At 38.8% G+C, this 16285-nt stretch overlaps 1 protein-coding gene across 1 annotated transcript in view; it reads right to left on the reverse strand.

The window, feature by feature from the left end:
* The window catches only part of DIDO1 (death inducer-obliterator 1), a 47343-nt gene that overhangs the window by 5842 nt on the left and 25216 nt on the right, over positions 1–16285 (reverse strand). The window contains exons 8-16 of the mRNA NM_001012832.3: positions 10671–11127; positions 9704–9863; positions 8914–9030; positions 8591–8698; positions 8220–8355; positions 7543–8089; positions 6519–6672; positions 5736–5825; positions 4857–5052 (exon numbers count right to left, since the gene is read on the reverse strand). Of these exons, the coding sequence (NP_001012850.3) occupies positions 4857–5052; positions 5736–5825; positions 6519–6672; positions 7543–8089; positions 8220–8355; positions 8591–8698; positions 8914–9030; positions 9704–9863; positions 10671–11127 (1965 nt within the window). The remainder of the gene's footprint in view (positions 1–4856; positions 5053–5735; positions 5826–6518; positions 6673–7542; positions 8090–8219; positions 8356–8590; positions 8699–8913; positions 9031–9703; positions 9864–10670; positions 11128–16285) is intronic.

Genomic DNA, 16285 nt, shown 5'->3' on the forward strand with positions numbered 1-16285 from the left:
GCTGGGCATGTTTGCTTTCTCTCCAAGAAAGCACTTAGTTGGGTTTGAATTTGGCATGTTTGGCAATTTGGCAAGTTGTTGTTTTTTAACCCTCTGCTGTAGGATTCAGTTTGATGCTGTAGGCGCTGTGAGCAGAACTGCTCCACTGTGAAAGCTTCTGACTTGAATCTTTGGAAACGTTTATCCGAAATGACCAGAAAACACAAATATCCGTGCGTTTCATGTCATTGTTTCTTCCCCTTACATTCACAATTCCCACTGGCACTTGTGGAAAATAAACATGACCAGAATAAAGGGCAGGAAACAAATCCTTTAACACACATTTAGAGGTAAATGTAGAAGAACTGTAAGAAGAGGCTTTCTTAACTTCTGGATTTAATGACTTAAAAGAACCCCTTTTAGGGTCCATATTAATTACTACCTGCAACCAGCTAGGAAGCAGAAATACAAAAACACAAAACAAATGGCCAGGTAACATAATGTTCACTGTGGTTAAACAGCAAGGAATCTAAAACCTACACTTCTTCCACTCATGAACCTGTAGGAGTTTTAAAAGCATAAGATACTAATTTACGTATATCTTTTGCTGCTCTTACTAAACAAAACCCTCTGCTCACTAAGGAGCAGTTTATAGCACCAAAAGCTCCTAGATAACAGCAATACGTAAATAAATACAAATCCCATCGATGCAGATAGATTCCATTTGTGAACGACAGTCACTAAGTACGTACTTCCAATCAAACAACTGAATGCAAACCCTTAAGGGGACTCCTAAATCCACTAAGTAGAAAATTCTATCAGCTGTTTTTATTTACGTAGCTGAATTTCTATTTGTGTTTAACAGAATTTATCCTTTCTAAGTTATGGCTGCTAAGATTAAACTCAAAAACCATAAAATGAGATTAGCCTATTTCTAACTGAAGCTTTCTAGGTGAGAAGATACCATCACATACAGATTAGCCTGAGTTACATTTTGACCAGGGAAGTCAAAATTTCTTCTTCTGTGAAAGTTTGTACTGCAAGAACCACTTACAGTCTGCCACAACAACACTGCAGAACTACCACTGCTTTAAACCTGGTATTGTCAACTTTTGCTATATGTTTCATTAAGCCTTACTTTCTGTTAACAAAGTCTCACCCCCATCATCATCAGTGCTTGCATTTCTGATCCTCAATTCTTACTCCATTTAAACCTTACTCTCCAAAAATTTAGCTGTAATTAACGAGGACTATAATTTTTTCAAATATAGTAAATTAACTTGAAAGTCTGATGAGATCTCTCCTCTGAACCTGTGTTCTTCTGTTGGTAACTGGTAATAACACAGCGAGTCTGTTTTACCCACGGAATGGGGAGAGCAGCAAAACCTGGACAGGCGCTAGAAATCCTCTTTACAAAAGGCCAGAAACAAACTGAGGCCAATCTAAGTTTTACTCCTATCAGAAATAGCTCTCATTTTAAGTATGACGAGAAACAAGAAAAATGAAATTTGACTGAACGTGTCCTAAATATCCATAGTTGATTTTGCAGTTCAGTGTTTGAATCTGACGTGGTTCTGTGGTTGAGAGGGTGTTGGACGTGCTGCTCTCTGTAATATTTCCCAACCTGCAGCATATATTGTTTCCTATTTGTACATTTAAAAACTCAGTGCCATTTTTTCCTCCAGATATAAGGTTTTGGTGTTCCTTCAGCGTTGCCAATTTTGACTTTCTTTCACAGTTAGAAAAATATATTCAAAAGTAACAAATACAGGAAGAAAGTGAACTGGCTATCTTAACCAGAACCACGATTTGTTAATAATTCAGTACATACACAGATCTGCCCCCATAAGGGGAGCAGGGATGGCGAGATGAACAATGAAAGCAGGCAGGACGGGAACTAAACAAATAATTATCTTCAGTGAATCCAAGATCACCTGGAAAGCACCACACGAATTCTTGGCTCATCCAATTACAAATTCATATGCATCCTTGTCCTAAAATCAGCTCCAGCCGTTCCGATCACAATACCTTACACACACATTAATTTATAACCTCAAGGCATAGCTCAAAAGACAACTTCAGTGGGAAAAAGTCCACCCATAGCATACAGCCTGAATGGACTCAGCAGCAAGGTATGGCTTACACTGAGTGAATTCATCAGCAAGTGAGTAATGACTCCACGTTTGGTCAGTGCTGACCACTGCAGAGCAGCTCACAAATCTTCTTCCCAAAATTCCTAGCAGGCATTCATTGTTCTTCCGTCATTAATATATTGCTCATTTACTTTTACATGGAGACTTGTGATTTACACAACTGATCGCAACACGCATCTCAGACACTGAATTATTAAAACAGGCAGGTTTCAGAAATCCATCAGATCACATCTCTAAAATAAACAAAAAAAGTCATTTCTGAATCCCAGTAAGAATCAGAGATTGTCACTAAATAGGGTAAAATTTAAGCACAAGTTACAGACAAATTCCAGTGGTAAGTTAATAACAGCTACAACTTAATCTGTTCTGTTCAGTCAGAGAACAAACCACTTTTTAAAGCTTTGATACTGTAATTTTACATGAATATGAGAAGCTTGGCACAAGCTACCATCTAAATTCATTCACTCCAAAGTGATCAAACAGGAAGAGCTTATTTGGGATGGAAATACAGAACAGAATGCTGATCTACCTGCACCTCCACATCCTTAAACAGGTTTCATGATCCATAACTGGGCTAAATGCCTAATTTTAGCTAATAACAAAAACATTGGCTGAAGTCTCCAACTACTGCTCAGTAACTACCTCTCACGAGCCAGCATTTTAAGTGCTGCAAGCTAAGTTGGCAGAGCTTTCAGTGCTGAATTATTTATAAAATATTTAACTCTTTCTGATTTGAAGTCCACATACTGCTTTTATTGTAACTAAAGCCATTAAAATATGATATACTAAATATCAGCATTGGACATGTATTTGCTTCTCTTGCCCTTAAATGCATTTTTTCACAAGATCAGTTTTGCCACATTTATATGAATAATGGCCACATATTCTATCTAGTTTTTTTTTTTTTTTTCCATTTGTTGCAATTTTAAGAGTATTTGAGATAGCATGAAGATATTCCAGGCCTTCACTCTGCAAGAAAACACACTTCCAGTTTTAAACTGTCAGAAGAGAAACCAACATCTGTGGAACCTCCTTTGCAGAGAAAAGGGTATTCATTACAACTTTTCTCCTTTAAATATGTAGTCTGTGCTAGATTTCCAGGATTGCCAATAAAGCCCTCAATAAAACACTCTTCCTATTGATAACTACAGTTGATCTTTGTTTTCCTCACGAGTTGCTTTGACATCCACACGTGAAACGTGCTAAAGAACTTCAGTGTGTATGTGAAACAGAAAAGTAAATCCACATACAGGCAACTATCACGCAATGCAGAATATCCCAAACACACATTACATCCGGTAATAAATATTTGAGATGACGTAAATAAATGTGAATTTTCTTCCATTTTCCTCTGTTCTTAAATCACCCATGTCAATGCTTTTGGAGATCTTCTATGTACTAGAGCAGTTCAGAGGTCCTCAGTTGCGTTCCAAATCCAGTTCATCAGAGAACAGGAGAAATTCATCATCTGTATGTGCCTGATGGAACTGGCTGAGACAGCAGGGGTATCTACTAACCAGGACTTCTGGAGTGACAGGGTTTTATTGTCTTCTCCCTCCTCCCCCCTCCAGCCATATTAATCAACACCTCTTACACTGTCTACAGCATAATGCTTTTAAAGTACTTTTAAGTCTTCTGTTAGAAGGCACACGATTAAATTTAAAGAGACAATGACCACTTTGTATAAAATATTTTTATTGAGTATAAAAAAAAAAAAAGGGCGAATTCCATCAGATGTCATTAAAGAGTATGGATTACATGTATTTTATGCTATGGTTTGAATACATACACAAAAAGCAAGAACAGCTTACCTGATATTTTTTCCCCCATATACTGGACTCTGGTTTTGAAATACAAATACAGCTTAGCACAACTACGAGGTAAAGCCTTCTATAGAAGCGTCCAAAAAAGTGAAGTCTAAGTGGGTCTTCCATTAATTAAAGATGTCTATACCTTTGGAACCTTGCATCTATCATAGTGCTTTAACACACTTTGCCTAACAAATGTGGATTTCTATTTGCCTCAAACACAGAGAAAATTCAAGCCAAACACTACTTCTGATAATTCTAACTATAAATAGAAGAATGTAATGTAACTCACCCACACCAACTGCTGTCTATCACCTATCCGAAGGAATAGGATTTCCCCACTCCCAACAAACTGACTTTCGTAAGTCAGTGATTCATCTAGCTGGCTCTACCAAGCACGGAACACTTCAAACAGCTTGTGCATATGTGTTGCATGAAGCACAGTGCAGAGCAGCCTAGCGGCCAATATCGAAACCACTGTAAATATTACCTGTGTCTTCACAGACTTCGACTCCTCTGAGGGCTGAGTTTCCTGCTTGATGTGACAGTGCACCACTTGTAGGGACCTAAGGCTCTGTGGATTTATGGGTTGCTGAAAGTAGGGTGGGTTTGTTGCTTTCTTTGTTTGTTGTCATTGTTTAGTTGTTTGTTTAATGTGGCTTTTCTACGCACTCAATTTTATAGCAAAAACATCCTCCTAATAGTATGTATGCAACTTGGTAGAAAGGCTATGTGAGTTTCAGGCTATTTTACTCTGAGATAGTTGACTTTGCAACTTTTCCCTATATAATCTGTAAAAATGTTTTTATATGAAATATACACCTCTAATAACATGTTAAACATTCAACAACTTGTTGCTCATTCTTCTTTTTCTGATTTTACCTAGTGTTTAACCTCCCCTGTGTTTTGTGCTTACCTGGTCCCTCAAAGGGCAAGAGTTTGGAAGGTATTGGGTCCTTAGAACTCAGTGGGATCAGGTAGAGATCCTTGACATGTCTGTTGTTATTAGCTACAACACCAAAACGACCACGACTGCTAAAATAGGAGTAGAGAGAGATATAGGCCACTTCTTCTTCTTCTGTGGCAGGATGGAAACGAATCAAACACAATTCCTGTAATACAAAAGCAAAGTGGAAAAATTCAACCTGTAGCGTATCAGCAAATCAAAAGGTAAACGGCAAATTCCATGGTTAAAAATAAGTGGTGTACTTATTAATCCACTATTTTTTCAAGGGATACTCTATCTTTAAGAGAATCCTGTTGTTCAATTAGCAAAATTAGAATTAGGCTTGTCGTTTTTAGAAATCCCAATTACTTCTGTATCTCACTTCAAGCTATCCCTTGTGAGGTTCTGAATACTCAAATAATCGTGAAAGAAATGGGAAAGTCTTAGTTTCATAATTACATCTACATGCTGAGCTTCAGCTTTACCACTTCTAAAGCGGTTTTAATAGTAAAACTAAATACGTACAGTTAATGATAATGTCCTAGTTTTTAACATTTGAATGTCTGTCTTCGATATTGAATATGTAATTGTTTACAGTTAATCATTAAAACACAGTAAGTAGTATGAAGATTTAACTGCTATGTAGGGGAGAAATGATCAGCAGCTCAATAGGCAAAACTGCTTCTTCAATAAATCAAAAGTTTCAAAGTAAATAAGTGGTGACAGTAGTATTCTAGGTTTGATCTGTGCCAGTATTTCCTGATTATTAACTTATTATATTATCAAAAGTTGTCATTTTTCATTGCTGCACATTCCTTCTGTACTTTGCAAAGGATTTTAAGTGAATACCTTAGAAAGCGAAGATTTGAGTTTGCCAACATAATCCCAGACTGTCTTCGGTGAGATCCTCCCACCAATATGAATTGTATCTGGTAAATCCTAAACAAGAAGTATTACATGGTAGTATAAGCCAAGAGACTATGGTTGTAACACAGAGCAGATTGCCCCATCCCAGCAGCCCAGGGGATAATGCATTATTATTATTATTATATTTTCGTGAACTTGCAGATTTACATTTCTAATTTCAAACAGCTTATTTCCAAATTTCAAGGTGTTAATTATGGCATGTTGCCAAACAAAGACAGCAGTGGAAGGCCAAGTACTTTTGTTCAGCCATCAGCCAGTTCTCAGCTTTGACTTATAGGAAAGCTGTCGTTTATAAAAGTTAATAAATTAAGGACAGTATTTCTAATAAATGGCTAAAGAAAATATTTTTAACAGATCACATCGGTGATCCATCTGGCTGTGAGCAGAAGGTGGCACCTATTTTAAAACACTGGCTATAAAACTTCTTTTCAAAACCTCAACCTGAAATAAAGCTATTACTCCATGGTACATACTCACATATACTCACATATACATATATATATTTAATAATATATGTGAGAATTCTTCACAGATTTGTGAAGAATTTTTTAAAGGCTTTTTTTTTCCTTAAGCTACTGTTCCCACTTCTAAAGGGATGCCCATTTATCACTGTCAGACTTCCAATAGAAAATACACAGTGACCATAGCTTTCCTAGCAACTGGAATTGCAACATATTCTAAACACATAAACACGTCAGTGCTAACCTCACTAAGATAATCAAAGCACCCGGAGACAGGATATGCTTTAGTGACAAATTTGGCCACACTCTGCATGTTAATAAATCCTTTCCAAATGGTGTTGAGACGAGAGAGGAAGAGGGAAGTGTCGCTGTCTTGAGGTGAGCGCGGCTCTGCAACGCTGTAAAACAAATCCAAAACAGAGAAGTTACAGATCACAGTAACAATGCTCCTTTCTTTCCTCTTTTCTTGCCTCCTCCAAGATAACAATCCTTTGTAATTGCTTTGTTAATGCTTTTCATTAACTAGATATTAATGGGAAACGTGAGGAATAACTGAAAATATACTTTTGTAGCTACAGACAAGCAAAATGATGCTGAAAGATATGATCATAGAATTAGGGTTAGCACTAGTATTGTGACCCTGAGTATAGAACAACTGATTTGAAGTATGTAACTTCCACTAAACGAGACAACAAAATGCATCTGAAAGAGAATCTCATATATAGGGAGTAGATATGAACAAAACTATTTTGACTGCAGTTCCATAAGCATATCCTTAGCAACACATATTTTTTTCTATTTTATATATATTCAGAATACATAAACAATGTACTTCCTTTCAAGCTAAATTGGTTAATTTTAATTTATATTCACGAAGTTGGATGTAACAGTATCTCATTTTCATATACTAATTTTAATAGAAAATGAAAATCTGAAGTACCTTTAAACCATCTCTCACATACGCTCACTTTCTATACTTGAATTTATATGGAGATTTTAACATCCAACACTTTTAAGTTTTACTTCTCTGTTAAAACACATTGTAGAACCTTTGCTGTCAATATTCACTGACGCTCAGAAAAAATTCACCGAGAGAAGGTAAATGAGGAGATTATGAATTAAAATTCTGAATCAAGTTATCTGAACTTCCAAGTTGAATGTGCCTTTTGATTATTTCAGAGGGGGGTGGGAGGAAGAGGGGGATAAACCAACTTTGAAGATAACGAGGCTAAGATTCAGCAACTTAGCTTGCTATTAAATATACGCACTTGATACTGGGTAACTGATGGACAGCTAAGTATCTTGGATCTGGTGAAGACGATGGTTTTGTTAATATTGATTTGGGGACAGTCATAACCGGCTTTGACGTTTCCTGCTTTGATTCTCCCACTGAAACTTTCTCAGATGCAGGACCAGAACGTGGGGCTGTTGCTGCAGCAGCAGAGGCGCTGCCCAAGGCTGTCCTTGGGTCTCTACCAGAAACTGTCACAGTTGTGACAACTCCACCAGCACAAACGGCAGGAAGAGCTGAAGCTTCTTCAGGGACAGAAGAGTCAGTGTCGTTCTGGACTTGAGTCGTAGGAATGTAAGATCTTTCTATGTTTGACTGGGAAACCACTTCTGCAGCAGGTTCAACATCAGTTTCCATTGCATCTTCAGATACTGCCTCTTTGGCAGGCTCTGCTGCTGCTGGTGGTGCAGAACTTTCATACTTCTGCTGAACTTCTGGTTTTGATTTTGTCTCCACCTTTTTAACAGAAGCCACTGTCTTTGACTTCTTAGCTGGTACTTCATCTTCAGATGCTGAAATCTGACCTATAAATCCATTTAAAATGCTTTTGGTTACTATTTAACACTGAAAATGTTCGCAGAGAAAAACAAATAAACATGCAAACAAAGCTCTTAAGAATTCTTCTAACGTCACACAAAGTCAACACGTAAATACCTGTACAAATTTTGCAGTTCAGATCAAAAAGATGGGCTCGGTGCTGACTGGTTGTATCCTTCAACATACTGCTAAATACATCCAAAGAAGGAGCGCTGTTTGATTTTGGTACATTTCGTGCTGACTCTTGCTGTTCCTAAAAATGAACAAAGAAAAAAACATTCTGGTTGATCATCAATTTTAACCACAAAGAAATACTTTGGAAATACGATTAACTTTTTATGAAGGGAAAATGCTCACAGCACACCTATTGGAAATGTTCTTACAGCTCAGTGAAACAGTTCACATTTCTGAGGAAAAATTTGAGGCCCTAATTAGTTACCACTGATCCCCTCTGATGTCCTCATGCTAAAGCAACAGCTACTACTTACATCAGAATCAGACACTGGTGGAGAGTCTTCCATATTTACATCAGGTGCATGTTCCCGTTTCACGGCTACTTTCTTGACCTCATGTGATTTTTTTCTTGACTCTATCACCTGAGAGAAACAAAACCACTTCAGTAACAAGACTGCATATTTACTTTATAATTGCATTCTGTACTTTCTTATTAGTTGGCTAGTGGAAGAGAAAAAGCCTAATGAAATTATTCCTACTTCATTAGGAAGAAAACAGTAATGGGAGCGCTAAGGGCTGGTGAACTTGCATTTAAATTTATACCTAAGGACATACTGGAAAACTGTACATCACTTACTGCCTTGGCTGGTTTCTCTTTCCATACAGACAGTTCTTTAGATAAAAGTTCTTCTGGTTTCATCCTCACAAGTTTTGACAGCGAGATTTCCCCATGCAGAACGCGATGAAAAAGTCCCTGAAAACAAAACATACCGTTGCTATGCTAACGAGAACGGTTGGATAACAAAGAAGATATGTAGTGTTAAACTATCAAAGTGGTTGGATTTATTAATTCCCTATTAAAAAATATTAATTAATTATAAGCAAAGAGGGAAAGGTACACCAACCAGAAAACAAGGATGAAATAAACATCAAGTACAAATTTTCCTCATTATCATAAAAAAGTCAATTTAACTGAACAGTCATTTCAGAAGTTGAATGGGCACTTCTGTTTTTATCTATTGCAGAAATTAGAGGAAAAAAAACCCCACAAAGTTTAAAGTGTTCTCCAGTCAATATTTCCATCTGCAAAAGTTTGTTTTTTGTGTTTTTTTTCTCCTTTTAAAAGAGAAACAATCATTTACAGAAGTAGTATCTGATATATACTACAGGATGTCACAGGAGGAAGAATGAAGTCTCTTTTTAAGAATGTCATTCAGGGACTATTCCACTCCAAAGGACGAGACTTAATAAATACAGATGATCCAAATGAAGTTCAATTCCTACTAGAATTTATTTAAAAGATTTGGAAGGATTTAAAATAATCTTCTAAGTCTCTATCTTGAAACTCTGAATTTTCAGGATAGATCTTAACGCATTAAAAAAAATAATATATTTCAGTATATTTACTGCTTAAGGAAATGCCAAACCTGATTTTTTGGGTCCTTGAGATTGAACATGATGCTACGGTATTTACTCTTGTATCGGTTGTCCGTCACATGAAACAAATTGAACATCTCCTTCTCAATATTGAGAGCTACTTTCCCTACTTCACTCTCTGTCATGACCAGATCATCGCTGTCGTTGACTCTGTTAAAAACAACAGAATGTCCATGCATTTATGTTAGGCATGAATCTTCAGGTAGTGTTCGTTAAAAACCTTTCAGAGGAAGGAGCTAACCTGAGCTCCTCTGCACCCAGCAGAGACTCAAGTCTCTTTTAAAAGACATCTCAAAACCAAAGCCTATCTCAGGCCCTCAAGCTGTGAAGTAAGGCAACCTCTTGCCTCTGGCTACAGAAGACATGAAAGACAGCCTGAATGAGCTGAGGTCAGCCTCTGCGACTGCTCCTGGCACAATATGGGGCTTTCTGTCACGGGCTACAGAGCAAGCCTAAGCTCATGAGTTTTAAGCTCAGACTTCCCACCGTGAACAACATTTCTAATTCAGAGGCGCTGCCAGAATGCAGTGCTGTAAGTCTTGACAGCTGACCACAGCTTTAACAGCACTTGTGGGACAACACTCCAGCATTCTTTTTTTTTAATTTTATTTACACATACAAGTGCTACAGTTACTAACTTGTCACTGTGACATTCCCAACGCTATTCCTGTACCACCTCTACACGTGCAAACACCACCATCGCCAGATTTTCACTGCAGATCACCTGCACTTTGAATGTAATTTAACTCTTCAGATGTCATTGTCTAGCATTCAGGTGCACACTGATTTTAGATCCAGATATTTATTTTTAATAAACCTGAAACACTACATGTATTTTCACCAATGTCTAGTATAAGTTAAATCCCTCAATTTTGCTTATCAAGAAATAAAACTGCAGGCTAAATGTTTACTTCCAGGCATAGCTTCCTATACAAAACAAGTGTTCTGAATTCCCACCTCTTCCACAAAATTTCTTTTAGGGACCTCCGAATATTTTGTCGAATCTGAGAGTTGGGCTGTGACTGGATAGGGATAGCCGACACTTTCACTTGACTACTTCCAGATGCAGTAGGAACAGAAGATGGAGCAGGCCTTTTGAGTCCTGCACCCAAACTGGAAGATGCAACTGGCTTTTTGGGAAGCGATGAGCCAGGAGGAGCTGAAGGCTTTGAAGGAACACTGTCTGATGAAGGCCACGGCTTCTTGGGAATTACGCCTTTGAAACTGCCAGTAGAAGACTTCAGTGGCTGTTTAGTTAGTGGCAAGCTAGAGAAGGTTGGGGCCTTTTTGGGAAGAAGGTTTTTAGTGAGGGAAGATGTCTGTTTCTCTGCCACAGATGTTGAAGCAACAGCTCTCTTTGATGCCACTGTGTGCTCTGCTGCTTTGTCTTCCTTCTTTTTCTCTCCCTTTTGAGCTGTCAAAACAAAGAACAACAGTACAATACTAAATGCTTACGTTTATAACTTGCTATTTACAAAGACTATTTATCAACCTATAAAGAAGTCTGTGAAATGACACGTGTGGAGAATAACTAACAAGGATACAAATTTGGGGGGAAGAAATTTGCCTTGAATGCAGAAGAATACACCTTGCCAGACTGAAGGGTTTAACAGTTCCACTTCAGCTGTACAGACTGAAAATCTTATTCACACACTGTGCAAAAAAAAATGAAAAAGACACCACCTTCAAAGATTCCTGAGACGGATTTCATGATCAAGCTTCAAAAAATCCCCACACTTACACAAAGACAATACAATCTGTATCTTACATTTAAATGGAAACATTCTCATAGTAACTTGCAGAACCTTTTCATTGCGGAGGTTGACTTGACCAGATTCCACCAGTTTGTGTCTGAATTAATATCACCCCAAGCTTAATATTCTTGAAGTTTAAGAAATCCATTCTCCAGACTTTTTAAGGAGCAAGAAAAAAGAGCCAAGTTACGTAACAAAGAAGTTGATTCAAGTTTTAACTACATTCTCCATCTACTTGGGCACTACCACAATTACAAACTATGATTAGATCTTCCTGTTCAGTTTCCAGCTAAACTCTAGATTTGAAGAATTAAACACTAAAATCATTGCTCAGGCTGCGGCCACCTAAATCCCATCATTTCATTCACAATATACAAAATTGCTGTTTAAACTAATTATTTTTTCTACCATCACTAAATAGATCAATAGACATAAGCTCATGTTTAAGTTAGACTTGCGTGGGACACAGAGCCAACCATTCCTTCAGTTGCTTTTTCATCCGTCCACCTTCTGGCATCAACAGGAACAACCCAGAATAACAAAATAAGCTGAAAACAACCCCTTGTACAGCAAACAAGGTTTGTTTTGTTCCACCTCAGCATACCAGAAATATCATTTAGAAATATTATGGTTACAGTGGGCCAGCACTAATATGGGTATCGCAACAGTTCAAACAACAATGGGCTCTGAGTGAACCTACCTACTGAAATACAACACTTCCACTCAGAACAGCCAAACTTGCTTCCCCAAAAGTCTTTTTCCCCCTCTCACAAACCTGCAGTTAACTACCAACCAATTAACACATTAATTTTTATCTGATGCTCTCAACTAGCAAGGGTTTGTCAATGGAAGGATTGGTCCTGAAGCTCTAGATGCAAAAAGCTGCATGCTTCCTGGAAAGGATTCAGGAACTTTAGATAACTTCACCAAAGACCAAATAGGTCCCTCTTCACCTTCCTCATCTGCTACAGTGAGAGCAGAAATTATCAGGAAGTGTCTGATACATCCAATTTTCACGTGTTCTGCAATAAACCTGAAATGGACAAGGGGGGAAGCACAGCTGTAAAGCCTGGTCCAGAAAGCTCAGATCAGCACAGATTTTGAATGGAAATACAGCTGCAAAAGGGGAAGGCTTGGATTGCTTGAGAAACATAATGCAAATACTCCCTTCGTGAATAAAACCCTGAATGAAACCGCCTCCCGACTTATCTCTATAGCTCAGTTGTAATTGACCCTGAACACTTGGACACTCCTCCAGCAGAAAGAATGCTTGTGACAGCTTTGTTACATTGGCTCTTATCATCTCAGATTCACCACAAATACAGAAATTGGTGGTTCAGGTCAACTAAAAATAAACACTGCACCTGAACCTCCATTAGGCAAAGTACAGAAGTGTGTCTAAACTGGAACACGGAGCAAAGATGCTGGAAGACCCAGAAGCATCATTTATCCTGTTTTCTTTTTAGTGTGTTTTTGTTTGTTTTGGAAAAGTGTATTATTTCAGTTTTTCAGAGTGAAATTTATCTGAGGTGTAAAATGAGACAGCTGCCAAAATACATTGAAACCTTTCAAACAATAGGGAGTTCTTACTCTAAAGTAGATTGCTATTCTCACGCTATTCCCTCGTCTGTCTCACTCACTGTCAGACTGACCATGGAGCTGGGGAGAGCCTCAGCAGGACCCACGCTGACTTTTCTGATGTTCCCCCCACAAAGCCTACCCCACCAACCCTGCATTATTTGTCAGGACGTCTTCAGCCGTCCCAAGAGGGATTAGGAACTATAGCTGATGGGTTTTGGTTTGGTCAAATAAAGCATCTGGAGCTAAAAGAGGTAAAAAGCCAATATTAACAGTATTGAAAAGAGAGATGATGAATATCCAGAGTGTGTGTATGATAAGCCTGCAGGAATTTCTGTTTCCCAGCTTATTGCATCTTCTGCACGGACTTGCATCTCTTCAGTCAAGTGGGACAGCAGCACCTTTCTGTGACGCACTATGGAAGGCAGGACAGCACAGCTCAGGTTTCAACAAAATGACCACAGTACAATCCAGTCCTCAGTGCTAAGAGCTTTAGTTGTGCACAGCATAATTACAGACCATTAAATACTAAAATTATACTTAACACCCTATACTCTCCAGTCATTTGTTCAAATTGGTCAACAAGAAGCATGCTGATAGAGCCAACTATGGCACAGCCAAGATGTCGTGTTAATCTGATGTGGTGTATGGTAAAAAAAAAATACATCCATACTCTAAACCTTATTTATGTTCCAAATAACTACACCATGGCTAAGAATACGTACGTGAAACATAAATAAGTGGTACTAGTGCAAAGGTAGATTGAAGATCCCCAGGACAGCAGAAACAGATGCACTGAGAAGGTTTCCAGCATAACACATATGCTGCTTTAGCCAATAGAGAGCGTGCAAATATTTCAGCTTTGTGAAAGTCTAATGGTTTCACAAGCCAAAATATTACCTTATACCAACTAACACTGCCTACCTAACAGTACTTGATGGTACTGATTCTGTGGACACCTCATTGCATTTGAAGGTTATCAAAATGATGTGTGCATTGACAACAAATCATGCGTACTTAAACCCTTTATATGCTAATAACTTGCAATGGCAGCAGATGAACATTATCTTAAAAGAAACTCATATCCCACACTGACTTTGAGAAAGCACTTTGACCTATCAAGGTTTTGCTTCCACTTGCAGACAGTCCAAGTCGCCCTTGGAGAGGTCTTGCAGTTAATGCCCAGGAGGCAGGAGCCGCAGCCGAGCACAGGGAGGGAGCAGGACTGCCTCTTCTGCCAGCAGCTCGCTGCCCTATTGGCTTAGTCACAATGTCAGCACAGCCCCAAGACTTGTGCTATGGCAAGAGGATGTTTGGGAAACGTGTACAGAAATGTGCACTCTTTCTGGCGAGCAGCGTGTTAACATTCATGGAATTTAATTTCTGAACAGATGTCACCGTTGCTCAGCAAACTGATGGAACAACAACAACTGGGTGTTTGCTCAGACCGCGAGTTTCAAATCACTTCGCCTTGCAGATCATGAACAGCTTGAAGACACAATGCCTACTACACACAGAGGCTGCTGTGCTTCATACTGCAATGTTTTCAGTCCTTTTTTTAATCAGTAGCTCCAGCGTACCTACAATAAATGCTCTTAAACCGATTTTAAAATAAAGACTACTACAGAACATCAGCTTATGCAGACTGAATAAGGTTTCGCCAGACAAAAGATCAGTGCCAGAGGGAAGCATCTGGTGACTCTTCCATCCAACACTTCTGAATCCCTGGGCTTGATGGAAAGGATACTTGAAACAAAACAACCCCCTCTCCATCCCCCCAGTAAATTCCCATGTTACCCATTCTGTCTCATGAACCACTTAGACAGCAACAGGATTTTTTGACCAAAAAGAGGCATGGGCTAACAAGACTGAGGTACAGATGGAACAAATGAGTCGGCTCAGTGCCAGTGAGACCCAATGAGCACGCTAGAAAGGTGTTTTGGTTTTGTTTTGTTTTTTATGTTTTTAAGGCTTATGAAACAGCATTACTGTTATCTTAACTACAGACATCACTATAATCTCTCCCAGTCGATGTCATCAGATACAGAACACCTCCCCTAAGGAAATTCCTGTTAAAGCTAAGCCAAATATTGCAACACGCAGCTAAGAATGAAACTCCTTTAAGAGGTGCAGAACTGCCACATTATCTGCTGCGTTACAGATGAGCCTGTTGAAAGTCAGATGTTCAAGTATACTTCACTTCTAAGGTTCAGCACTGATGTTTCAACATCTTAACGTGGGTTAGGTCCAATTCAAGAATGATTTCCACAACATAGCACCGATAATTTTCCATGAAGGATTTGCAGGATGCATTTGTGCTGTAACCCCCGACCTGCATGGGGAAGTTGTGTTTTGCACCACCAAGAAAGCTACCCATAGGAAACTTGGTTCTTCCCCCAATCTCTTCAAAGTTTTTCAGCAGAGACAGCGCTCAAGCCTATTTTAGGTCTCTCTTCTCCTCCTCCCAGTCTTTGGAACAGTAGCTTTAGAAAGCCACTTCCAGATACCCACCACCCCCTCACAGCTTCTATTTAAACTATCTTGTTTGTGACACATTATTTTGCTGGAGACACCTAGTTACTTGAGTACTTAAACATCTGGAGAAGAGTGCTATATTTTAACATTAACTGGATCACAGCTCTTTAAAAACTGCCAAATTTCCTGCTCAAGATTTAAGCTATGCTTCAAATGAACCACAGGCGATTGAAAAGTGTTATGCAATTAGTTTGTAAGGCTTAGATTTAAAACAAAACCTCACAACAACAAAGCATCACAACTAGCCGTCCAGAATGCTACTGAAGTTCTGGCTTGTGAAAAGCATCTTGCAGTCATGGAAGTTAATTTGCTACAGAATTGAAAACCTCAGCACAAGGTTGCTCATGCACAGAACTACTGCCTCTATCATCTAGTACTGCCTAGTATTAGATGTGCTCTCCCTCCTCTCCTGCCTATGCTAATGTTTTGGGTTCTGTCCCCTCCTCCATGATAGAATTCCCTCAGAAAAGCACAGGGAGGATGGGATGAGGGGTGCATCTCATTCAGCTTGCTTAGAACTTTGTACTGTCACAACATACTGACAAGTGAGCAGGACTTCACTAACCCAACACTGTCTGGCAGATCAGTGAGCCTTTATATGCCCACAGTGCAGAGACTGCAGGAGCATGCATGGGTTCTATGGATACTCCTAATTCTCCCTGCTCACCAAAATAAAGGATTTTAGAAAAAAGTGCACAGCTGCTT

This window comes from Gallus gallus, chromosome 20, assembly GCF_016699485.2.
Source record: "Gallus gallus isolate bGalGal1 chromosome 20, bGalGal1.mat.broiler.GRCg7b, whole genome shotgun sequence".
Lineage (NCBI taxonomy): Eukaryota > Metazoa > Chordata > Aves > Galliformes > Phasianidae > Gallus > Gallus gallus.